General features: G+C 37.4%; 3 protein-coding genes across 3 annotated transcripts in view; 1 reads left to right on the forward strand and 2 right to left on the reverse strand.

Annotated features, from left to right (window-relative positions):
* The first annotated feature begins 275 nt into the window (after positions 1 to 275).
* LOC132130062 (serine/threonine-protein kinase TAO1-B-like) overlaps positions 276 to 27,644 on the forward strand; it is a 52,582-nt gene continuing 25,213 nt past the window's right edge. Inside the window, exon 1 of the mRNA XM_059541681.1 lies at positions 276 to 802. The gene's annotated coding sequence lies outside the window, so the exon portion shown is untranslated. The remainder of the gene's footprint in view (positions 803 to 27,644) is intronic.
* On the reverse strand, positions 5,399 to 6,947 carry LOC132130329 (uncharacterized). The gene is made up of 5 exons (XM_059542011.1): positions 6,845 to 6,947; positions 6,480 to 6,737; positions 6,140 to 6,311; positions 5,688 to 5,836; positions 5,399 to 5,583 (listed from the first exon to the last, which is right to left on the reverse strand). The coding sequence occupies exons 1-5, from the start codon at positions 6,894 to 6,896 to the stop codon at positions 5,399 to 5,401; spliced, it is 816 nt and encodes a 271-aa protein (XP_059397994.1). The 5' UTR covers positions 6,897 to 6,947.
* On the reverse strand, positions 7,466 to 8,689 carry LOC132130613 (uncharacterized). The gene is made up of 4 exons (XM_059542378.1): positions 8,528 to 8,689; positions 8,053 to 8,275; positions 7,846 to 7,972; positions 7,466 to 7,693 (listed from the first exon to the last, which is right to left on the reverse strand). Exons 1-4 carry the CDS (start codon positions 8,595 to 8,597, stop codon positions 7,475 to 7,477), a joined length of 639 nt encoding a protein of 212 aa, XP_059398361.1. The 5' UTR covers positions 8,598 to 8,689; the 3' UTR covers positions 7,466 to 7,474.

Raw genomic sequence — 27,644 nt, forward strand, 5'->3', positions numbered from 1 at the left:
GGACAGGAAGCTCTCGTACTAAATCTAAAATACTTTAAACTGTGTTCCGAAGATGAACGGAGGTCTTACGAGTTTGGAACAACATGAGGGTGAACTAACCCTTTAAGTTCCGCTCAGACCGATTCAGCCAGATTCGTTCAGAATGATTCAACTGATTCATCCAAAAGATTACATTCAAAGGAACAATTGGTTCACGATAGAGGAGGAGGGTGACGGGGAGATAGAGAGAGAGAGAGAGAGAGAGAGAGAGAGAGAGAGAGAGAGAGAGAGAGAGAGAGAGAGAGGGAGAGAGATGAAAATCAATGCCTGGCCACACTACAGACGCGCCACGCATGAAGAACTTTTACAGCCGAGGCAACATTGAAAGGCTGTCATATCTTGGGTGGTTACGGAGAGCGCCCATGGTGTTGTTTAGAGAGCTACTAACAAAATTTCTCCCATGTTTTCCACGAAGTGAAGGAGGCAAAAACTACCCGCCGCCATTTTTTTTGGAAGTGACTGACTGGGAGTGGAGAGTTAACGTTAGCTGTAAACTGGCCACAGCTGATTTAGTTTATATTCCTTGTGAGTCATCACCTTCAACACTGTCAGCCCGGACGGCCTGGATACTGTAACGTTAAATACACAGACTCTTCTTCACTGTACGAGGTGTGGAATGCCCAAAGTAATAAACAAAAAAAGTGATTTTGTTTACACATTTCTCCTGAATTCTTACTAACGTTAACTGTTGTGGGCTAAGTTAGCCACATTAGCACACTGAGGTTTTCTTCTGGAGTCCGCTCAAACCTGGCCTGGTGGACGGGTGAGTTCAACTAAATTACAACCTCAAATGAGCCGTTTATCTGTTCTTGTCAGGACCTTACCGATGTCTCTTTGCGGATGTCTCTTATATTGTCGTCGTATTAAGTTAGCCAACATTCCATCAACTGCTGAGCTAATGTCTAGCTAAGGTGGCTAAGTTGGGTTTGGTCTAACTTTTGGCGCTGTTTAATCGTGTTTAACAGACAAACTACACACTTTTAACGTTTATTTTTTTCTCGAATTACATAGCTGGTGTCACTAATTTTTGACAGTTTTGCTGCTTGGTAACGTTAGGTATGCATAGTTTTGTTTGTGCCAGCCCAGCATGCAGGGTTGACAAACTTGGTTTAGGGTGATGTTGGTCTATATTGGTAAAATTGCTTTGACATTCATGGACTGCTAGTGTTTATTTAACTAGCTAAATGTATAAATTTTGTAAAGTTGTCCCCTGCTTTGAAGGATTGAGGTGAGGGAAAACGTTGTGATTTTGTTTCTGAATTGTACTTTATAAATTGAATTATACTTAATTTTGTCAGTAAAATATAATCTAACCACATTGCTTTTACGACAATGTCGAAAGTCGCATATATATATATATATATATATATATATATATATATATATATATATATATATATATATATATATATATTATTGCAATGACACTCCCAGTTTCACTGCTTTCAGCAGCAGGCTTTGATAACTAAACAAAATACAAGCATTTTAGGGCCTAGTAGTGTCCTTCCTCATTATATAAATTAACTATCCACAGCTTTGTTATGACAAGTATTCATCTGATTAAAGCCCTGGTTTATCGAGTTGGGTATTCCCTTGTTGTGAGCTTCATTCAGTGACGCGCGCCGCATTCCTCAGCGGTGTTGACATTGCGTAACACTGGACTGGACAGCAGCCTTTGTACTCATCTCCATATCTATTTAAAGCATCATTCATGATAGTCACCTGGCCTAGGGACAATACAGTTCATTTATTAGCGTAGTTACGCATTTTAATAGATTAGTTTCAAACAGCATCGTCTCAGAGCTGAAAGAAGCTCAGCCTGAATATTGATCGTCTATTGAGACTGCGCTGCTCTTCCCATCCTTTGTCATCGTGGATCTATCGCTGCGTATGTATACGAGATTCAGTGTGCGTATATGGAGTTTGGCAACCATTTGCATTTGTTAAAATATCTCTAAATCCATACGCCATATTAACTGATTGCTATATATATATATATTTTTTGTTTAACAAGGGGCACATTGGCAAGCCTTTCTAATACATACTGTTACTGTTTAAGCTGTGAATTGAATGCCTAAGTGTTTTTTTTTTTCAAGGATGTGATGACTAAATATTTTGCTGACAAATATTGTGTGCCTAAAGTTGATTTTATTCCCCTGTAGATACCTTTGTGCTGAAGTGACAAAGGGGCGTGATTTTACACCTTAATTTTGGAAGCAGTTATTACATATTTAACACTTTCTAGCCAAAGTAAAATTTGTATATTTTGTTTGATTCGTATATGAAGCTCTACATATGAACTGAATCCTTCTTTTTATTACATTTTATAGTGATATACAGTGGTCGTCAATTTATGATACACATAACCAGTTTAAGCTCTCAGGCACACAAATTTGACCTACTGTATGATAAATTATAATAATAATGATAGATTCAATAATATTTTAATGGGTTGTTTTGCATGAGCAAGCAACAGGAATTACTTCTCTAAATCACCCATTATAAATCACTTTTTGTTTGAACCCCCGTTCATCAGTTCTCTTTTTTCATTGGCCTTGATTGCAAGTTCTCAACGTTGATGATGTCTGTAATGACCCCTTTCTTCAGTGTTGTATTATTTTGATGCTGCATGCTATTCCTTTTGTCGTTTAAAGGGTTAGTTCACCTAAAAATGAGGCTGCGTTTTACTCTTTAATATTGTGACAGTTACTGTGCATTACTGTTTTTGTGCACAGAACTAATAGGACTGGGAGCTTGACATTTATACTGAACATGCTTTGATTTAATGTACTGTATCTAACCATTTTGTGTTGAATGTACATACATAGATTGTCCTTATATGGCATGCACAGCGTATTTAATACAATCTCACACTGGCACATTCTGAAATGCTATGTATGGGGGGGATATGTATAGTGACCGATACATTTATCTAGCCTCAGATCTTAAAACTAGCATAGTATTTTATGTCATCAGCAATGAGAAGATGAATGGGATCAGTGTACAAACAACAAACTGTATAAAATGAACCGTACCATGTGAAAAAGTCACCAATGATTGATGGGATCAGATCATCTGTTTCTATTCCACACTCGTGTATATGAAATTTCAGAATCATACAAACATTTTTAGTATCAAAAGTAGGGCTGTAGCTATCGAATATTTTAGTAATCGAGTATTCTACCAAAAATTCCATCGATTAATCGAGTAATCAGATAAAATGTGTTTTTGCGTAATTAAAGTGCAATATTAATTATGCAAGATAAAATAAGACTCCTGGGTTTCTAAAAATTAACAACTAAGTTTCCGTTTTTGGAAAAAAAATATTTTTATTTTTTAAATGCATAGAATGCAATGCATACATCAAAAATAAACATTTAATTATTACCCATTGTTTCTCTGCCTGTACTTGTACTGTGAACAATGACAATAAAGTTGACAGATGAATTAAGGGCATTTAAAGCCTATCTTTCAAGTTGAAGATCCCTGTGAATAAACGTGTAGATAAATAGTGTAGGAATTCGACTTGCGTGAAGAAATTAATCATAAATGTGCATTAAAACAGTTTTTTAAAAGAAATTGTGAGTAAAATTACTTCCGTTGTGAAAACGCTCTGATCGGAAGTGACGCAACGGCCGGTAAACATCGTCTCTTCGTAATGGAGTCAGACAGTGAAGAGGTTGCAGTAGGGATAAATGTCAACTCTTACGATGGGCCATTGCCGTATAATTACGAGCCGCCTAGGCGAGAGAGGGGTCAGACAGAGTTAAGGGGAAGGGTAAATGGACAGAGGAGAGAGATAGAGTTGTGGTGTGAGGAGAATCGGTTGAGAATTGGGCAGGTGTCTTGGTGAGTGACCACAGGCTAAAGCCAATTGTGGCTAACGTCTCCATGTTTAACACATTGCAGTATCTTTAATAAATCATATTTAGCAATATTGCTGTCGACTTTGTTGTTTTTCAAGCATCCATGTAGATTGTCACCATTTATGCCAGCAACATGTGTCTTAAAATAATTAATTTAGATCCCAGATTTTAAATGAATGTTGTAGGATGTAGGCTATAGCTTACATATGTGACGGTCAGCTAGTCTGGATAGAAATTCTGTGCATTTCTATTCAACACAGTTTAATGTGAAATTTTGTAGAAATTGCTAGCTGATTTTTAATCAGTAACTGCTTTTAGACCTAGGTGTCCGCATGTTCTGCTTCTGCAGATGTCAAGCGTTTGGGCCGTATATCTAAACAACATAACTGGACAACTGGCTGGAACCGGCTGGAATTCCGAACTTAGTCGGCTGTTATACTACTCACCTTAGTATTTCCGACGGACATTATGTAAATGAGCTCACATGTACTGTGGAGTACGTGTATGAAAGCGGTTAGTCTTCCGACTAGGACGGGAATATGCTGTTCATGTAAATACAGTCATTGTAACAAGGATCTTTTATTGTCATGTGAAGGGATACTGGTTGTAAGGCATGCAGATAAATGCATCTAATTGACAGCCTATACTGTACAGGGGGTGTGTCTTTTTACAGTGCATATTTACCCAAGTTTTAGGAAGTAAGTAGTCTACATGTCGTTTCTTACAAGGTCTTACACCAACCATTAGAGCTAAAAGGAGGGAAGGAGAGTGAGTTTATCTTAGCACATTTGTTTAACAGGTGCTTGTGTGGTAGATGTGAGGCTATGCCATCAGCAGTGGAGAGTGTGTGCTGTAGGGAGGTCGACGCCTATTGGTCCCTTGTCCAAAACCTAGATCCCCCAGAAGACATTACCTGCCTCACACTCCATCCAGGGTTTGAAGCATCCTGTCTGAATCCTTTTGTGCTGCAGATAGCATACATGAACTTCAGACAGGAGCATGGCCCTCTTCAAGCCAGCAGACCAGAGTAGGTTTTGAGCAAAAATTATTTCACACTGCAATTCAAAGAAACAGCTTTTCTACACCAAAATAGTAAATCCTGTTAAGCAGGTTTTTAAACTCAGTGGTTTCCATATACTTCCTATAAAAACAACTTTGGTGTTGTGTAGTACAGTAGAATATCAGCCAACAGGACATGCAATATTTACCATTGAAATTATTTACTATGAAAACAAGGTATGATAAAAATGTAATTATGTCCCAATCTACACCACAGGCAGTTCCGATACACAGCATACAGGCAGGTTGTCCGCTGGGCGTACGGAATAATAGGCAGGAACATTAGGAAAGCCATACCTTCATGTGTTGTGTCAGCAATAAGGAGGCAGTTTTCAGAGGAGGGACAAACATACAAAGGTTTCCAGTGGCCCCGCTTGGAAGACGATTAATAAATACATAGTGAAACAAACTGTACTGGTAAAATTGATCTTTTATTACATGTTAAAACGTGAGTGTCGTGCGAGATGGAGGCTGACTGCCTCATCCTTGGCAACCTTCTGGACGGAAGAGGTGAGGGGGGGCGATGCAGCAGAGGACAAGACGGCACTGCTTTCTTGTAGGGCCTGTGGTGACTTGCAGTATTCCTCTACCAGAGAGACCATAAGATTTGTTGCGTATCCTTAAGGAGAGAAATGTTTAGAAAACATTTAGTAACATGGATGACTCGCATAAAGATAAATTCACACAAAAAAAGATATTGAAAAACTAAGTGAAACTACTAACCGTAAGATGGTTTCTCCTTGGTGGGGTGGACTACCCAGCCACCTTTCCGAAACTGTGGGTAGCGAACAGCGTAGCGTACCTCACCCTCACTAGTTCGCGCTACATCTCTGTTGCCATTACTATTGAAATGTAGGGCTGCCAAGAGAAGTCTGTACGAGATAAGTAGATAGAACATTAGTTCTCCAAAGCTAACCCAATGCAGTGAAATGCAACAGAAATATGACATTAATGTTTTCAGTTCAAATGGGTATAAGACAATGACTCATCTTTGCAATTATTTTTTTGCAAAAAATAAATTGTAATAATGTTATCAATCTATAACATTTTGGTCTGCTATACAAGACTGCATTAGTTTTTAGCCATATTCATTCTGTCATAATTTCCTGAAAAAAAAAAAAAAAAAAAAAAAAACTAATTTTATTAGTATCGATACTTTTAAGTGATAACACTACCTGCTGTACATCCCAAGAAAAGAAAAGCCAGTGTGTTTGGGAGCAAAGTGCAGAATAAGGGAATGGTAGGCCTCCAGGGAGAATGTCTGATGCTGAGGTGACAATTGTCGAATATCCTTTACCAGTGCTTTCCTGGCAGCTACACTCTCCAGTTTAGTGGCTGCTGGTGATCCTGAATAAAACGTATTCTGTCATATAATCTCTCGCATTTCATAACACAAGTAATTATTAGTACACATGGGGTTACGTATTGATAAAACCAAACTAAAATTTACAAGCACTGAAAAAAGTTTAGCCTCAAAACATTTGACATCTTTTAACATAGGGTATTATGTTGTACCTGGTTCCAGCCACTCCTTGTTTCTTGCCTCTCCTTCCAACGGTGGATGTGCGCAGCTGGTAAATGCTGGAGAGCTGTGTTCATGTATGTCCTGTACATGATTTATCATACTCTGCCATTTTGCCTGCATCTCATCTGGATCTCCTGTAGGGGTGGAAGCTGCGGTCCAGTAGAGATGGTTGATAATGGCAGGCCTCCACAGCTTCAGATCCTCACAGTCCCTCTCTTTTGCAGCAGCATCCAGTGCTTTCTGTACACCTGTTCCAGAGCAGACAAACAGAGCAGAGCAAATTAATTATTAGGAAAGTGAATTTAACTACAAAAACAAGTCTGTTATATAGAACTACCAGCATCACAATACATACTTTTCCCAATATGCCAGACGTCAAAGAAATGCTTTGTTCCTTCTGAACACATTTTCTCACGTACCCACTTGGCCACCTAAAACACAAATTGATTTTATAGAATTGATTTTGAGTGATACTGTGCCTGTCAATGCTGTTCAGCTTTAGATCTCCTAGCATCATTACCTGCCGATTTCTGTCTGTTATCAAAGCAGACACTTGCATGTCTTGGTCCATCAGGAACTGCATACTCCGCTTTAGACCCTCTAGCTCACACCAAGAGCTGCTTGGGACTTCTGAGCTCTGTAAAACCAACTGATTATTACTGAACAGTAACTGTAATATCAGTAACTAAATCAGACACAAGATTTCTGTGTGACATCAACTTACTTGGACAAGCTGAACATCCAAAACTTTGTTAATTCGATCCTCAATCAAGGAGTAGCTACCATACTTGGCACAGTGTCCAGGAGAATCTGATCTAAGAACGTCAAAAACAGTTACATTTATAGGTTAATGCAAAAACACATTGACCTGTTCTACATCAGTGACGTGAGCTGGACCATTCTACCTGCAGTCACAAGACAGGATCAATCCACCCCCAGTCTCCTTCAACTCCCTGATGATCCCACTCTGCTCATTCCTCCAGGCCTACATGATGGTAGGGATAGTGTAATAGCGCTGATGGCGGAAAAAAGTGCCGGGACTTATGCACTGAAGTCCAAACAGCTTCAGCATCCTGATTGTCTGAGTAGCCATGCAACCTGAGAAGTGGATGGCACCGCTGAGTAAAAGGTTGCAGGCAGGCATGTTTCGATGCACCTTCTCTTGGTTTTGCCAGTAACGCTCATAGCCACAAGTTCCGCAGGCCTGAAAGATGAGAGAAGATTCAATACTCAAGCAGCTTTAAGATGAGCCAGTAAAAAACCTGTATAGTTAAGACACAAATAATGAATATACATACTGTACATTCACAGACTATAATTCAGCTCCTCATAGACAGTTGACAATTAAGACATTACCTGCTTGACTTTTATGAAAGTTCCTTCCGGGTGCATTATGTGTCCCTGGGTTTCCCCACAGCATGTAGGGCAAACTGTGAACAAGGACAGCAACTGCCTCTGGCAAACAATGAACTTGTCAACAGCACTGAAAACAAGAAAAGGAAAACACTCATTAATTCTGACTATGACATCAGAAACAGTTTCCATTAATAAAAAGGTTTTTACTTTGGGTCACTGAGAGATTCCAGCTCTTCTGGTTCCTCCTCAGAGGACTCTCTCAACATCTCCTCCCCTGGACTCCATGACATATCACCAGAATGGTTGACAATATCAGAAAATGACCATTCATCATCACTTTTTTCAGGACTGGCCAGTGGAGTTGATCTGCGATGCTCAAACCTTTCGGTTTGAGTCCCCACATCCACCATCTGAGGCTTTACCTGAACACCTTAGATGAAAGAGATTCATCTTAATAATTGTTCACCATTGTACATTCATTGGTAACAACACATGCATTATCTAATGCAACCCAGTAAAAATGTATTTTTCTAACATGAAGTTCTTAATTTTTAATGTTTACTGTCTGAAAAGTGGAAATGACAAAATAGTAACCATGGAGATCATGAAAATTTTTGACGTAATCCTTATTTGTGATTGTTTACGGCATGTATGTTGAATGCTAGATATATAAGCTAACTACCTAATGAACGATGTAAACATCTTATGTTGCACTGTGATCCACGATGGACCACTTCTGGCTCAGGGTCCATTGTAGAGATGTCTCCATCTCCATCAGGATTTGAAGTGGCAGTTGCACCCGCCCCGTCTTTGCTGGCAGCACTCTCTCCCAAAATCTGAAAACAGACCGAGATCACAACTTTAAACTCTAAAAAATGTAGTCCTTTCATGAAAATCCCCCATTCATGCATTATTTAAAAGACTGTTAAACTTTTCAAAATCTTTTTAAAGTACGTTAGTCCCGAGCTGCATTCCCTCGCATGTGCCTTGTTGATACCAGCTTCGATTAGTCAAAGAAAACCAAGGCAAATCCGATTTAACTAAGAAAACTAATATTGTAAAGAATTACTTGGATGCGTTTTGGAGACGGTGAAAAGTGCGCGCTCTTTCTTTCAGTCAAACATGTGCCCTGTCACAAGGGCAGCAGTTCATCTACATTACTCACCGATCAAATAAGACTTTGGCGGGACAAAAAAATCAATTTGGCGGGCGCTAAAACAAGTTAAATGCAGGAAAATTCATGCGTGAATTTAACCGAGTAGTAATATGTGAATGCGACCACATAAAATTGTAATTAAAAAAAAATAAAATTTTCTGGAACCCTGTCTTAATAGCTCAATAAAATAAGTGGCAGGAGGCTCATGTGCAGCCTCACGGGGTGTAACAAGAGTAAGCTGACGGCAGCTAGGCGGGCTTTCGTGCCATGCCAAGACTAATCCATTATAACGTCAAGAAAAATACATTTGCAGAAATTACATGCAGAGCTACATTTCGATGCAACAATTTGTATATGGTATTATAAGACTTACTGTGCAAAGCTCCCGTTTTCGACGCGCAGATTCTCTGCTAGAGCTAACATTAATGTTAGACTCTTCACTCCCGCCAGATTTAGCAGGTGGACTTGCATGCACCGATGGCACAGCTCCATTTGCCAGCCTAACCCACTCTTTTCGTCGAAATCCCATGCGAAATTCCATAAGATCTCCTTGGTTGTAGCTGTCCGGTGTGAAGTGTTTTTCACATACCACCGTGTGTCTTGTCAATGAGGAGGCAGCGAAATTGCTTCTCTTTGCCTGGACGAAACGTATCCAAGCACGGAAATCTTTGTGTTTCTTGTTTGGAAATCAGTGGACCCGATGGCCAGACAAGTTGGAGTTGTTGCATCCAAAACAAACACAAGAATTCACCATTGTGACAACTCAAACCTACTATAACTATAATAACGATAACGACAATCTCTATTTTCTGTTTCCACCTCTCAGACTACGTAAACCCACACTGAGAACCAGGGCTGCAGCGCCTATGTTTGCCTGTCGTTACGTCATATGATGCGTTCTCTGGGAAAAGGCGGTTTTTTGGCGCGTAGCTTAGAATAGGCACTTTTTTTTCTTAATTTCTGCCCGTGGGTGTTGTAAAACATGTATTCTTATGTACGTCTTTTTAAATTTACATTTTCATACAATATTCTGTATAAATTAAGTTATAAAATTATATTGAAAGATGGCCTTTAAGTGCCATTCATTTGGGGTTTTAAATAAAGCCTTTTCTGAGATGCACATTAAACAGTAAAAACATAAAACATTAATTTAATTTATCTTTTAATTATTGAAAATTAAGCAATCTTAACTTTTTGGTAAACAAAGGGGATTTACTAGTAAAAGAAAACATGGAAGAAATGTTGTGTGATTTAACCTTAAAAAAATAATGTTTGATTTTTTTTTTTAGTAGTAGTATATGTACATTCTGCTGAACAATAGTAATACATTAGAGCTGTAATCGGGCCATAAAAGTTAGGCCCGACAGAACCCGAGCCTGACAAGTACATTTTGATTGACAGCTTTTTAAAAGCCCGAACCCGTTTACAGCCCGACATTATTCAAATGTGCGCACTCACACACAGCTCTTTTGCCTTTTGTCAAGAATGAGTAATTTATACATGTTTTAACATAATTTATTCAATAAAAACGAGTCTTTTTAACAAATTAAGATAAATTTTAAATTAAGATGGGTATTTGGCAATAACGAAATTAAGATAAAGTCTCCGCTGGATTTGCTTCGCACTAGCAGATGACATTTAATAAAAGAATAATGTCAACATTAGCGTAAATACTCTGTCTACATCATGCATTTAAGACTCAATGAATATTTAGGTTCGGGCAAAGATCTTCAGCTCTATAATTTTAAAATCAAAGATATTAAAATTCATTGACCTGGTTCATTTTCAAACAGCACAAATCATGTACAAAGCAATACACAAAAAACTTCCTGGAAATATACAAAAATAGTTTTTTAACAGAGAGGGGGGTTATAACCTGAGAGGGGAGTTTAATTTAAAACATCAGTGGGTACGTACAACAATAAAAAGGTTTTTGTATTTCTGTTTGTGGAGTGAGGTTGTGGAACAGTTTGGGTGTGGAGGTTAAGCTTTTTTTTTTTTTGTAAATAATTTATGTATTTGTTTTCTTAATTTATTTATTTTCTATTTTTTGTAGATAGGTATTATGTAAATATGTTTATTAGGGGAAACTGATTGTTTATTGAATAGTGGAGAAGGGGTAGGTTTTAATAAGCTTATGCTTCATCCTACTCCTTTTCGGAAATGTTGGTTTCATATTATTATCATTAATTGTATGGTTTGTTTGTCTTTTTATTTTCAGTTTACTTTCTTTTGTTACTTGTTTTATGTTTATGTTCGAAATAAAGCATTCATTCATAATACATATCTGGCAAATATGTATAAACCGGACTTTTATTTTGACGGGTTGACGTACCTTTACAGTTCTGTGTATGTGATGTGACGCTAGTTTTACTCAAATCAAACGGTCAAATTCTCATGAAGGGACTGTCAGAGCAGTTCTGGAGATGTTGTTCATGTGTTCACGTCCTTATTTAGTGAGACAGCAGACGCTGAAATCACAGCAAGCGTCACGTGCGCTTCAATGTGTTTAATGAATGAAGACGCACTCCTGCTCCATTCATTAACACAGACACGCAGGACATGCAGGATTCATTTTTAAATAGACTGTTCCAGCTTAATATTTACAGATATTAGTCCATATCGTGATTTGATGTAAGTGCAATGCATTAAACTGTAAATTCCCTTTTTATGACTAGATTCTGCGATTCCCTCCGCGTTTTCTGCATCACGGAAATCATAGGGCCCTAGTTGTGGTATGCCAGCTCTATCTTGCAATGGACACACGCCACGATGTTCTCTTTACGTTTGCCCGCACCCTCAAATAAAAAAACTGCTGATTCCTTGCAGTATGCTATTTCGGACGCAGCACTTGTGTCTCCTTCCGCTTTGTGGGTGACGTAAACGCGTTGTGTGACATTGAAAAAATCATTGCGAAAGAACCTGAGATTTAAAATAAATTAAAAGAGGCTTCGAGGCAGAGGAATTTGCCTTGATAATTTTTTGTAATCGAGTTACTCGAGGAATCGTTTCAGCCCTAATCAATAGAAGATTCACTGATATGCTTTTCATGATGGAATCCAGCATCTTTAAAAAAAATATATATTTAATTGTGCTGGTTTAAATTCTCTTTAAAAAAATTATATTAGTCTGCTTACATTCAAATGATTCCGAAACAACAGCAAAGTATGCTCACCATGCTGGGATAAGGATAGAATCAAAATGTAAAGCAATTTTGATGTTATTTGAACGTCCCATCTTAACAAGCTATGTGAATTTTGTGCTTTGTATCGTTTTTATCTAAAGCATACATTAAAAATCGTTTTTAAATTGCTCTTTTATAGCACTTAAATTTGTTAATCACCATGAAAAAGGCCTAGGAAACTGGTATGGCGTTAAAACCCCAACCAACCATTTGTCTAGCAGGTGGGAACTTGATAAGTGTGTGAGAATGTTACCTTTAGAAAATCAAACTGAAAACCTGCACCAGGAAGGAGGAACCTTCTGTCATGTGAACAGTTTTAACAGCAGAGATCTTGATCAAAACAGTAGGCTTCCAGTGAAGGACAGTCATGCTGTTTTGCAAAAGACAAGCTGGAAAGAACACGCCTGGTGTTGTCTGGTATTGTCTGATATCGTTTTGACTCTTGAAAACAGCTTCAATTTGACGTTACCAGCTTAGAAAATCTTTTCTTTATCTGATAAACGGCAAAAGGATTTTGAGAACATTGTTTGTCTATCAAAATTTGTTAAAAGGGTCATATGATGCGATTTTTAAAATTTTCCTCTCTCTGTGGAGTGTTACAAGCTCTTGGTGCATAAAGAAGATCTGTAAAGTTGCAAAGACTAAAGTCTCAAATCCAAAGAGAGATTCTTTATAAAAGTTAAGTCAACCAAACCTAAAATGGCTCATTCTAACACGCCCCCACATGTGTACATCATGATGTGGGAAGATTTGTATAATGCTGCCCAAATGTTCACACAAAGAAAGAAGGCGTAACTTTTATTCTGGCTGTTGTATTGTTGTTGCCGTGCTGCCATGTTGTGGAGATGCTGTATGTTTCATTGTGAAAGTGAAACTACTTTGTTTGGATTTCCAAAAGAGGATAATATTCGCTTCGTCATGCCTAAATCTGATCCGTGCTGGTTGCTGAAGAAATACATCAACTACGTGCTGTGGATTGCCGTCCACAGTGAAAGCCCAGGGTCGTCACGTGTGGTTGCCGCAAGCTCCTTCAACGAATCTGCCGGGCGCACCGTTCTGAAGCCTGCCTCCGCTCACTCTAGCCCGCCGTGTGTGTAACGCTGTGTTTCATTGTGAAAATAAAACTACTTTGTTTGGCCTTCCAAAAGAAGACACGACTAGAAATCAGTAGAGTAGCGCTTGTAATTTCTCCAAATACAAATGCAGACATGGTTTTATGTTTACGTGGTGCGATGCAACTTGTAAAAAGACAGTTCAAGTCATAATAATCAGTAATTATGTCCCCACTGGATGCAACAAATGCTTTGTAGTTTGTAATGGGTTTTAATGGTTTTGTCTGGTCGTGCCTGGAGATGGCATCGCAGTATGGTGATGGGCGTAACATATCCGTCCTACACTTGAGGTATTCGGCCAATCAAAATGCACTGGATAGCTGGCCACTCAGAGCACACCTTACTTTTTAGACAGTCAGCGGAGCAAGCAGTCAGGAGAAAACACAACAGCCATTTATGCATGTTTGAATTTGTTGTTCTGTAGCATATGCAGCAAAAATATCTAAGATAAATTGGTGGTTTATTCTTAAACCAATCAGCGAGCTCGAATAGTGGAAGCATAGTAACAGTTTAATATTTATTTTTTGTTATTTAATTATATATATGAAATGATGTTATGTTATGACTTAGACATTTTTACTTGTATTAACAATATTATTTCTTTTAATAGTAATTGGCAGCCCACCTGCAATACCACCGCGACCCACTAGGGGGCCGCGGACCACAGGTTGAAAACCACTGCCCTATGGTGTTTATTACAGAGCCAACTAATGAAATATTTAGACTTAATAGGCTATTTATCTTCAAACATTTTTTTTTTCATCTGGACTACAAATGCCTAGATATTGTTTGAAAGTGTTTTGATCTTTTGTTGTTCATTCACACTTTACATTATGGCTTCATTAGTTAACATAAACTGCCAATTAAAAAAATTATTCTCAATAAAACATTCATTAATCTTAGGTATTCCAATATTTAATAACACATTGTTTAAATTGAAAATTGCAACTGTGTTATTTAATGAGCTAACATGAACTAAGACTTTTTTCTAAGTATTTTTTAACAAAGATGAATAACTTCTATAGTAAATGTAGCTATTGCTCATTGTTTAGCTGTACATTTATTGAATGAGCACTTTGCGATGTCCGAACTGATTACACTATATTTTATGTATTGCACTGTATTTTATGTAAAATCATTTTCTGTTTTTAAACTGTCTTAAATTCATTTTAAGTCAATTTTTAAATAATTTTCATTTTCAAGGTCTTACATTTTTTCCTTTACCTTTTTCTTCTTTAAATTTTTGTGATTTTATTTTTCTTCATTACTTATTTTTTACTTTCTTTTTGAATTACCATTGTGTACGAAATGTGCTTTATAAATAAACTTGCCTTGAATGTTAATGCATTAACTAAGGTTAACTAATGAGGTCTTACTGTAAAGTGACACCTATTGGTTTTTATAGTTCTTTTGCACTTTAATGTGTAAAACATTTAACTTTTATATATTTTTCTGTATTGCTTTATTGTTTTAAATGTTTAGTTATTTATGTTATAAGAAAAAAAGTTATTTAACCTGTTATACTGTATTATGACCACTTTTTTAAAACAAAATTTCAATACCGTGATAATAGCGTCCACCGCGATAAAAGCATTATCAATTAACCGCAACAGGAAAATTTGATACCGGCATATCCCTACTTTTAATAAATATTTATTATTATGTACTCGCCTTCATCTTGTTTCAAACTTATGTTTATATGGTAATAGTTTTTTTTTGTGGAACAAAAAGGGAGACAATTTAAAGAATATACATTCATCCACATTATGAAGATGAAAGAGATTAGCACTCATCTAAATTCAGCCAAAAGGCTTATAACATTTATTGCTCAGAGGTCATAAAAATATGTACAAAAAAGTCTTTTTTTAACAAAGATTAATAACTTCTATAGTAAATGTAGCTATTGCTCATTGTTTAGCTGTGCATTTATTGAATGAGCACTTTGCGATGTCCGAACTGATTACACTATATTTTATGTATTAAACTGTATTTTATGTAATATCATTTTCTATTTTTAAACTGTCTTAAATTCATTTTAAGTCAATTTTTAAATCATTTTCATTTTCAAGTTCTTAAATTTTTTTTTTCTTTAAATTTTTGTGATTATTTTTCTTCATTACTTATTTTTTACTTTCTTTTTGAATTACCATGTGTACGAAATGTGCTATATAAATAAACTTGCCTTGCCTTGAATGTTAACAAGTAGCACTCGTCTAAATTCAGCCAAAAGGCTTATAACATTTATTGCTCAGAGGTCATAAAAATATGTACCAAAAAAAGTGCAACGATGTATAACGTTTGCACAACATCCACATTATATTATTATGGCTTTCAAACTCATTTTGATGCCACTTTTTTTATCTAAAGAAATGTTATTTGGGTTAACTAGAATTTTGGTCTTTCCTCACGCAACGCTATTGTGTTGCTTCAGAAAAGCATGTACTGCACAACTTTGCACAACTTTGATTTTGTGGCTTGACAACCATGGTCACCAAACTGTCATTGATGGGAAATAGCTGATTCTGCAGCATTTCTCCTACCTGACTTGAGGAAGGATGCTTGGAATGACATGAGGTACATGAAGTAAATAACAAACTATTCCTTTAAGGAAACAATCCAAGCATGTTTAAGTTCAGCTGGAATACCATGGATAGTTTAAATGCCTCTGTAAGTTGAATGTCAATGGTACGCACAGAAATGCCACAAAATGAACTTGAACACTCTGCTTGACTTCACCTTTTGTTTGAATCTTTAGAGTTATTTTTTTTGTTTGTTTCAGCAATAGTTAATATAAAAATAAATCCCTTATTATTATTATTATTATTATTATAGTTGATTTCCAAACAGCACAGTAGAAGATTTGTTAGTTATGTAATATTCCCTTTTCAAACTCGCTGGAACAAACAGATGAACATTGTGTCATTTGGAAGTTCATTAATTTACACTCTCTGAAAATGTGATATCTGTCAGTCAACAGTTCTTTTGGTGCTGAATTGTGCCTGAGCTCAAGGTAGGCTAGATGTAATAGATAATCTATTTGTGGCTATTGAAGTGTTTAATCTATTCAATTCCTGTTAGTGCTATCTGTAAGAATGTCAGTATGCTTTCAGTCATTCTGCACTAGCTTGACCTCAGAGTAAATGACATGCTCCAAATAATTCAATTCAATTTAATTCAATTCAAGTTTATTTGTATAGCGCTTTTTACAATACAAATCGTTACAAAGCAACTTTACAGAAAATTGTTTCTACAATATTTAGTAATAGCTTATAAGTGGTGACGTATGACAGGATTTGTAGAAAAATAAATACAAGTCGTAGTCAGCCAGATGATGAACATTATTAATATTATTAATAATTAATAACTATTATATGATGCAGTCACACTTGTAGCAATATTTGTTAGTTCTGTTGTTAATTCAGGGTTAGCATCATCTGGGGTCCTCTGAGGGTCCGCATCATCTCTTCTCGTCCTTCGGATGAGATGTTAAACCGAGGTCTTGACTCTCTGTGGTCATTAAAAATCCCAGGATGTCTTTCGAAAAGAGTAGAGGTGTGACCTCGGCATCCTGGCTAAATTCGCCCATTGGCTTCTGACCATCATGGCCTCCTTACAATCCCCATATCCGCTGATTAGCTTCATCACTCTCTCTCCTCTCCACCAGTAAGCTGGTGTGTGGTGGGCGTTCTGGCGCAATATGGCTGCCGTCGCATCATCCAGGTGGATGCTGCACACTGGTGGTGGATGAGGAGATACCCCCTGACTATGTAAAGCGCTTTGAGTGCATAGAAAAGCGCTATATAAATGTAATGAATTATTATTATTATTATTATTCTCAAGTGTTCTGGATCCAGACTGGAGCTTGTGTAAATCCTAGTTACCAAGGGATGTAAATTCTGTGGCAAAACATAGAAACAAATAGAGACATCATTAGCATAGCTGCTGTTCCAGCAAAGTGAAATTAATTAGTTTAACCCAAGCTAAAGAATAAGAATGCACATTTGATCAGATACAACTATACTCACAATTTAAGATACATAATTCAAATGCTTGGCTCAAGAGATGCGTTTTTAATCTAGATTTAAACAGAGAGAGTGTGTCTGGACCCCGAACATTATCAGGAAGGCTATTCCAGAGTTTGGGAGCCAAATGTGAAAAAGCTCCACCTCCTTTAGTGGACTTTGCTATCCTAGGAACTACCAAAAGTCCAGCGTTTTGTGACATTAGTGAGCGTGATGGATTGTAGCGTGGTAGAAGGCTACTTAAGTACGCAGGAGCTAAACCATTTAGGGCCTTGTAGGTAAGTAATGATAATTTGTAACTGATACGGAACTTAATAGGAAGCCAGTGCAGAGACTGTAAAATTGGGGTAATATGATCATATTTTCTTGACCTGGTAAGGACTCTAGCCGCTGCATTTTGGACTACCTTTAGCTTGTTTATTGAAGAAGCAGGACAACCACCTAGAAGTGCATTACAATAGTCCAGTCTAGAGGTCATGAATGCATGAACTAGCTTTTATGCATCAGAAACAGACAACATGTTTCGTAGCTTGGCAATGTTTCTAAGATGGAAGAAAATATGATTTTCAAAAGATAAGTTGCTGTCTAATATAACACCCAGATTTTTGACTGTGGAAGAAGTAACAGTACATCCGTCTAGTTGCAGATTGTAATCTACAAGATTCTGTGTAGTGTTTTTTGGTCCAATAATTAATATCTCTGTCTTATCCGAATTTAATTGGAGAAAATGATTGGTCATCCAATCTTTTACATTTTTAACACACTCTGTTAGCTTAAATAATTTAGAGGTTTCATCTGGTCTCGTTGAGATATATAGCGGAGTATCATCAGCATAACAGTGGAAGCTAATTCCGTATTTTCTAGTAATATTACCAAGGGGCAACATGTATATTGAAAATAGAAGGGGACCTAGGACGGATCCTTGTGGCACTCCATATTTTACTGATGATGAATAAGATGACTCCCCATTTAAATAAACAAAATGGTAGCGATCGGACAGGTAGGATCTAAACCATCTTAGAGCCTGCCCTTGAATACCTGTATAGTTTTGTAATCGATCTATGAGTATGTCATGATCTATGGTGTCGAACGCAGCACTAAGATCAAGTAAAACTAGAAATGAGATGCAGCCTTGATCTGAAGCAAGAATCAGGTCATTTGTAATTTTAACAAGTGCAGTTTCTGTGCTATGGTGGGGCATGAAACCTCACTGAAATTCTTCATACAGATCATTTTTGTGCAGGAAGGTGCTCAATTGAGCAGACACAACTTTTAAAAATTTTTTAGACATAAATGGAAGATTTTAAATAGGCCTATAATTTGCCAGTTCACTAGGATCTAGTTTTGGTTTCTTAATAAGAGGCTTAATAACCGCCAGCTTGAATGGTTTTGGGACGTGACCTAAAGATAACGACGAGTTAATAATATTGAGAAGCGGTTCTTTGGCTACAGGTAACAACTCTTTCAGTAATTTAGTGGGTACAGGATCTAATAAACATGTTGTTGGTTTAGATACAGTGATAAGTTTATTTAGCTCTTCCTGTCCTATATTTGTAAAGCACTACAGTTTATCTTTGGGTGCGATGGATGAAACTGTGTGTTAGACGCTGTTGAATCTACATTCGCTATTGTATTTCTAATGTTATCTGTTTTATCAGTGAAGAAATACATAAAGTCATTACTATTTAACGTTGGTGGAATATTTGAATCAGGTGGCGTCTGGTAATTTGTTAATTTAGCCACTGTGCTAAATAAAAACCTTGGATTGATTTGGTTATTTTCTATGAGTTTGTGTATATGCTCTGCCCTAGCAGTTTTTAGAGCCTGTCTATAGTTGGACATACTGTATTTCCATGCAATTCTAAAAACTTCAAAGTTAGTTTTTCTCCATTTGCACTCAAGACTACAAGTTACTTTCTTGAGAGAGTGAGTATTACTGTTATACCATGGCACAGTACGTTTTTTTCTAACCTTTTTCAATTTAATGGGGGCAACAGCTTCTAATGTATTAGAGAAAATAGTGCCCATGTTGTCAGTCATTTCGTCTAATTCATGTGTATTTTTGGGTACAAATAGCAGTTGAGATAGATCAGGCAGGTTATTTGCGAATCTGTCTTTGGTGACTGGAACAATAGTTCTGCCCAGACGGTAACGCTCAGACATATAGTTAATATCAGTGATATGCAGCATGCACGATACAAGGAAATGGTCTGTAATATCATCACATTGAGGTACGATATCTATAGCAGTAAGATCAATTCCATGCGATATAATTAAATCTAGTGTATGATTAAAAGGATGAGTGGGCCTGGTGACATTTTGCTTGACTCCAAAAGAGTTTATTAGGTCAGTAAACGCAAGTCCTAATGCATCATTTTGTAGTATGTTCGTGAGAGGAAAGGAACAGGACAAAGGGGTCGGCTGGACTGCTGACGTATTTATTAAACTAAAATAACAGAAAGTTCACAAACACCAAATGGTGACTTTTACTCTGACACGTTCGCACAACACTTTTGGTTTACTCCTTCCGGTTTCCGTTTCCGGCTCGGGTCAGCAGTCCGTCTCTCTCTCGCCTGCTTCCATCTCTTCTGGCATTTTATACTCTCTCCGCGCCAATTACTGAAACAAGAAACAGGTGTTGATAGTTTTTGCCCAAACCACTCACTTACCGCTCGTCTCCTGATTCTCTCTCCCGCTGCAGACTTCGCTAAACCACGCCCCCCTGCCACACATTTGTATCATCAACGTGAATATTAAAATCTCCCATGATTGGCGCCTTATCGAGGAAATCTGCAAACTCTTTTAGGAATTTTGTATACGGCCCTGGTGGTCTATACACAGTAGCCAGAGCAAGAGATACATTAGATTTCTTTTGCATGTCTGACAGTGTAACATTAAGCAGAAGTATTTCGAATGAGTTAAACCTGTATCCCGTTTTCTGGGTAACATTGAGAATATCACTATATATTGTTGCAACACCTCCGCCACGACCAGTCTGACGGGGCTCATGCTTATAACAGTAGTTTGGTGGAGTTGACTCATTTAGACCAAAATAATCATTTGGTTTTAGCCAGGTTTCAGTCAAGCAGAGTACATCAAAACTATTATCTGTGATCATTTCATTTACAATAACTGCTTTGGTTGTGAGTGATCTAATATTTATGAGCCCAAACTTTAAAGATTGTTTTTGTTCATTTACTTTACATGTTTCAGGTTTAATCACAATAAGATTTTTTCTAGATCCTACATTAAATTTATATTTTGACCTCACTATTCGGGGAACAGACACAGTCTTAATAGATTGTACAGCGCAATAACTTTTATCTTTTAAGCGGGTGGAACAAAAGTCATCATAATAGTTATTAGAGAATTGTCTTACTAGTCACATGGAGCGAAGTGTCCTGGAGATGTTGTCAGAGAGCAGCTCCGCTCCGACTCTGCTGGGGTGCAAGCCATCAGCGCGAAACAGCCTAGGACGCTCCCAGAAAAGATTCCAGTTATTAACAAATAGCAGTTTCTGTTCTTTACACCATGACACTAACCATTCATTTAAAGCAAAAAGTCTACTGAACATTTCGTGTCCTCGTCGATTCGTGGGCAGTGGTCCTGACAAAATGATCGTCGCCACGGGCGTCGTGCTGCGAACCGTCTCGATCAGGCTGCTGAAGTCCCTCTTCAGCGTCTCCGTCTGCCGCAGCGTGGTGTCGTTAACCCCAGCGTGAAGCACGACCGCTCTGGGGCTCTTGTCGGCCTTCAGAATCGCGGGTATCTGCAGAGAAACATCGAGAACACGAGCACCAGGGAAACAATGAGTGTGCACTTTACCTTCGGCTAACGTAGCACGGACGTGTCAGACGATGGAGTCTCCGATGACCACAGCGTCGCATCCTGTCTTGCGGAGGGGAGCGAAGCGGTTCCGTGTGGAGATCTCGAAGAACGGAGGGGGAGAAGTCGTCGCCCGGGGCCTGGCTCGCGTCCTCTGCTGTGGATGCACCCAGGGTCCGTGGTGTCCTGGCGCCGGAGTGAAGGACATCTGAGATGATCGCGTCCTGGGTGCACCGGGCCTGTGCAGAGAAACACACGGAGTAGACGTGGTGGGACTGTTAACAGCACGCTGTATACTTACCCCGGACCTGTGAGCGTCAGCCCGGGATGATTCCAGCGCGGCTCTCCGCTCTCTCAGCTGGGCCTGCCTCACCTCCAGGTCGCGAATCTGCTTCCCCATGGCCTCGAGCTCGAGCTGCACCGAATGCTCGAACGTGTCCTCGCCTGCAATCAAAGGTAGACATTCATCCGCCATTAAAGCAAGTAACAGTGAGTACAGCAGTGGTAATCAGGGTTCTAAATTAACTTTTTTGATCACCAGCCAATGTGGCTGGTAACTTTCTAAATGTACCAGCCAATCAGAATTTCCACTAGCCATTTTTTTTCAATAAAAATAACATAAATTATGAGTGCCACTGAATGCATTTGATCATTTTATTAACATTGTTGGCATGAAAAACACATATAAAGTACAATGCATACAACAAAATATACACTGACTCAAATGTAAAATTATTAGTTCCCACCACGAAATTGCTTGTTTTGTTTTTTCTTTCACGTAACTTACATGTGGCAATCCTGACAAAGCATTACGACATTCTTGAGATCAAACACAAGCCATGCATGACCCGTCAGCCATTTGGCATTAAATTTTCTTTTCTTTGTTTCTCTGTCGATATCCTCATCCCCTGCCTCGTTCCTGTTTTCACCCCCATAAATCTGTCCCAACCACCACCGCATTTAGTTTAATCTTAATTTTTTTCTTTAATAGCTAACTCCCTCCTCTTTCAGTCTATGCTCCCTGTTCTGGCTCCATTCGTTTTTCTTCCTTGTGTTTTCTGATGGACGCTCAATACGTTTCCATGTTTTTTCATGCTGGTTTCACTGCAAACTGCGTGCAGCCAATGGGTATATGAAACGTCATCACGTAGCATTACAGCACAGTGTTCATGGGAAATGTAGGAAGTGCTGCCAGGGGGATAAATGACCGAGAACAGAGTCTCATGTCATGCATCACCAGCCAAACTGGCTAGTAAATTTTAATTAACACCCGCCAAAATGAATTTTAAGCCGCATTTAGCGGGTTGGCGGGTGTTAATTTAGAACCCTGGTGGTAATGTGTGTGAATAGAGTATTAGCAATGTAAGCGCAGTTAGCAGCAACCACGCCGCTGATGCTAACGGGCTATAAGCTAATAGCAGACCCAGGAGCTCAAAATAAAACTAGTGATAACGAGGCGCTCTGATTGTTGTAGAATACAATAGAGGGTATATTAACACGTTATATAAACGGAAACGATGGTGTATAAAATAGTTTAAGATAAAAATAGTCGATAAAAAGAATATAGTGATGGAGCTCAAACGCAGTACGGGCGCCAACAACAAACAGGAAGTGACGTACTCTCTGTTGGGCCTTCAAATAATGTCTTTCCTATTTTGTTGTTTTGAAAATCGCGGCCGAAAGATTTTGTAAAAGATGCTCTTTAACTCTTTCTCCTGCCTGTGTGTGGTTGAGAAAGTAACAACGTGTTATGTGATGACGGTTTAATTGTGATGTGTATTCCCCAAAGAGTTTAAGACCTGGCCTATCCAAACTTTTAATCACAATGCTTATTGGAAATTAAGGCCCAACAGATCCAGTTCACTCATTTTTAAAGCTTGTTGAAGGAATTTCCCACAGAGACTAACTGGAGATCATGGCCAAGTTCCTGTTTCTGTCACACTGGAGTTACTACTCTATGTCTCAGACTGTCTTGCTGAGCTTCTGTTGCATACAGGCCTGCAGCTCAACAAAATGTTGATTATGCAAGACCCAGGCCCTAGTTAAGAAGGGGGCTGCTAGTTAATCACAGTTAATATCTAAATTTGTTTCCATTCATGCCTGCAGAGCTTTACTAAAATGCAGTAAAATTCTGCCACCCGGCATTACATGCAACCCACAGGTTTTACAATATATTGTGCTGCTGCTTATGTCCTCCTTTAGTTACTATAATTTTCACTTCCATTTAGATCTCATCTGAAATCCAACCCTCCAAATTACCCACCGCTTAAGTATAGTTTGTTATAGACTGTCTCTATAAAAATATAAACTAGTAATTATAATTTTAATGTAAGCAGTTGTGGGAAGTTAGATTGCAAACAAAGTGTGAAGATCAATATTGTACATTTAAAAGTATTATTTGGCGCATAACCGTATTCCCCATAGCCTAATTAATGCTGAGCTGTATTTGTTTGGTCTCAGAGGAGCATCAGTAGGGAATAATTCAGCAATTTTTCTCAGAGGCTATGTTTTCTCTATGTGAAATAGGCTGAGAGTGTTTGATATTTCTGAATGAAGTTTTTCATAAATCAGATAAGTCAATGAAGTCAGTATCGATTCAGATGTCCCGATTTGATTCTATTTCGATTCAAGATATTCCTTTTTTTTTCTTTTTTTTTTTTATTACATTCAGTGAATATAGTTTTAATACAAATCCTATTGATATTTCTAAAAAGTGAATGGTGAATTAATAAAAAAAAAGAAAAAGAAAGAAAAAAAATTAAGAACTACAGGCCTGTATTTTAAACCTATTCTTTTTTTGGATAGGGTCCTTTTTTGAACAATAATAGGGCCCTATAAAATGTTGTTTTATTTTTTCTGGTAATCAGATGAAGGCATAAATCATTAATTTAATTTATCCTAAATGAAAATTAAATCCTTTTATACTTTGGCAAACAAAGTGGTGCACAACAGAGGTTTACTGTTAAAGGGGTCATATAATGCTACATACACTTACAAGTTGTTTGAACTGAAATGTGTGTTGGCAGTGTGTGTACACAACCACCCTGTAATGATAAAAATCCATGCAGTTTTTTTTTGTAATGCGTTTTGTTGTTGGATGTAATGAACATAGCAGTAGTCCGTTACTCCCGACTGAAAACGCAGAGGATTAACCTGCGTTTGGATCTGAAAGGAATGTGCCCTTGATCTACCTAAATGTGTTTGTTCACGCAAATCATTCATGATCCAGCCTCACCTAAAGAAGCAGTGAGTATAATGTCTTTTAATTAATCATTGCAAATCCTTTTCCTAATAATGTGCTAATTAACAAGTTTCACTATGAATGCGGCTAAAGAAGTCTCTCAGAGAGCAGATCTTGTTTTAAATGTGTACTGAAATACAGAAAAAGATAGATTTGTGGCTTTTGAGATCAAATATCGAATTGATGACAATTAAAAAAAACAATAAATTAAGGGCCCCTCAGTCGTGGTATTGAAGGTGGGAGAGAGTGCTGTACATTCAACCCCGACCACCCACAATCCCTGTCGCAGGGGTGGGCGATATGGAAAAAATATATCACGATTTGAGAAATTTTAAAATTTTATCACAGTTCTTTGTCATGTTGGTTTTACTATTTTGCAAGTTTTTTGAGCATTACAGCCTAAGACAAAGCCTTTCAAGTTAACAAAAAAAAAAAAAGAATAGCAGATATTTATGCCAAAGTGGGCGAAGATAAACATCTTTGTTCCTATTTTTTTAATAACAAAGATAAAAGAATGACAAAGATACACATTTTCTACTACACATAATACAAACAAACAAACAAACAGTGCTTTATTTTCAGGTACAATAGGTGTATTTAGCAGGAGCATTCAAGAAATTGAATGAACAAATATAAAAATAAAACCCTATATAAACTGATTCCTAAAACAACTGTATTAAATTTCTTCAGTCAAGAGCAGTGAGTGATTTTTCTCTTGTTTAGTTTTTTTTTTATTAACATTTAAAGGAATAGTTCACCACAAGAAAGAAATCAATGCAGGTTTGGGACAACGTGACAGTGTGTAAATAATGACAGGCGCTGTTGGACAGGCTTTAGCACGCTCGCTTTGGGTCTATGCGGTGCTCAGAAAAAGCACAGGTCAGACCTGCGTGCAAATGAAACTTTTAAAAGCACAAGCAAATAATGAGAGAGTAACTCTACCACTGAGTTAACACTGCTATGAATGCGTGTGGCACTGTACAGTATATGATTGAGGTGCCAGAACTGCAGCTGGTAGAATGTGCGCTGTAGCACGATACTACAACATTTCTTCAAAAGCAGATCGTGGAGACATTCTTAGCATCCACGATCAAAAATCATCAAATCGCACACCCCTACCCTGCCAGTATGAGGTCCGACTATAACCATTAGGCCACGACTTCCCTTTATCTACAGTGTCTTAAGGCTGGAATGCACTACAAAATATATATATATATATATATATATATATATATATATATATATATATATATATATAATTTTTTTTTTTTTTTTTTTTTTTACAAGATTTTCCAAAAATTTTTAGTCATGTCTGGTTCGCGAATGAATGGTTTGATCTGACCGGTTCTTCTTAGTGAACCGGATGAACCAGTTCACCAAATAGGACCGAATCGGTTGAACCGGTTTGCGTCTCCAGTAAGCATTAATCCACAATTTATTTACTTTTTTTAACGTGGCCAACACTCCCTCTGAGTCTAAATAAACCAATATCACGGAGTAATTCATTTACTCAAACAATACACTGACCGAACTGTTGTGAAGAGAAAACTGAAGATGAACACGAGCTGAGCAGCTTTCTATACAGCCTGCGCACTGTGACTCCATGTTGTTTCAAGCTCATTATTCTGCGCACAGGATGCCCATAAGCACTCTGTTGCGCTCTATATTGGCGCCTTCAGTATTATATTTTCTGCGAAATCAAAGATTAATTAATAGTCTTTCTTCTTCTGTCCTATCTATGATATATTGCTGCCTTTATTATTGTGCTCTAGATTTAAAAGAAACGTCTTTTAGATTTCTATATAATGTATATACTTGTTTTTCAATGTATTCTACAACAATACAAAGAGTAATGTGTAACATTTGTACCAGATTTTAGACTTATACACTTTTATTTGTAAATAAAATATTTCAATAGATTTGATAAAATATTTGTGCTCCTGTGATTTTTCTAGAATCTAAAGTATCTTTTGCTGCTGAATTATCTAACAACCTAGTTTATAATATTTTTGTAATCGTTTGATTATATATTTTTTCATTATTTATTTTTAATTAAAATGAAGTTGTGTATATGAAGTAGATTGTGATTAACACAAACGAATGATGACCAGGTCAACACAGAGAAGTATAGAAATTCTATATTGAATAACATTTTTTTTTTTTTTTATTATCGTTGCATCCATATTTTCTATAGTATTAGGCCTAAAATGTCAACTATAAATTGGATTGGTTTCTCTTTTTTAAACTATAAAAAAGTAAAAATATGAACTAAAATTAAAATAATGGGAAAAACACTTAAGATAACATGTAGAAAGAAGAAAAAATCCATCTTAAGCACACAGAATAACATGAGTGGACTTTGAAAGATTAATTGCCACTTTGAACGATTATGTAATTGTGGAAACCATAATTGTAATTGCGATTAGAAATTGTATTAACTGTGCAGCCCTAATGTAGTATATTCTAGCCTGTAGTTGTTTTTTCCTGAACAGATATGACTGGTTTCTGCTGGCTCTTTTTTTTTTTTTTTTTTTTTTTTTTTTTTTTGAGTTGACAACATGCCTCTTTCATCTTTGGGCATAAACTATAGTTACATCTACATTTTGTCACCTTACAGCTGTGAAAATAAGTTATTAACTTTAACTCTTTCCCCGCCATTGATGAGTTATCTCATCTTTTAAAAGAAAATGCTTCCCTGCCATTGACAATTTTTATGAATTTGTGCTTTAATTGTTATACACTCGGGGGGCGCTATTACACATCTTCATTTACACAAGTACAAAACCTCATGAACAAAAACGTGAACAGGAAGGAGAAACGTGCAATATCTTATGTAAACAGATGCATATGAGAAATAATGCGATCATTTTCCCACTGGTTAACCGATGTGTGACAACCGGTAATCGGTAATCGGAAAACCGGTAATACCGGTAATCACCGTGGGGGCAGGGGTATGGGCGTTCCCCCTTTTCTTCGCGTTCCTTTGCTTCTAAATAGCTTTAAAAGTGCGTGCGCATTTTACTATTATTTTCAAATAACGGCAATTCGGTGTCAATAGCTTGAATACAACAAATTACAACATCAAACTCACTTTTAGGGCTGCAACAACTAATCGATAAAATTGATTATCGATAATGAAAATCATCGACAATGATTCTCATTATCAATTAGTTGGGTCTGCCCACAGTGCACGTACAACTGCAGCCGATTGCATCAAATTACAGCACTGAATAATGCATTTCTATGGACAAAATGCATC

This window comes from Carassius carassius, chromosome 47, assembly GCF_963082965.1.
Source record: "Carassius carassius chromosome 47, fCarCar2.1, whole genome shotgun sequence".
Lineage (NCBI taxonomy): Eukaryota > Metazoa > Chordata > Actinopteri > Cypriniformes > Cyprinidae > Carassius > Carassius carassius.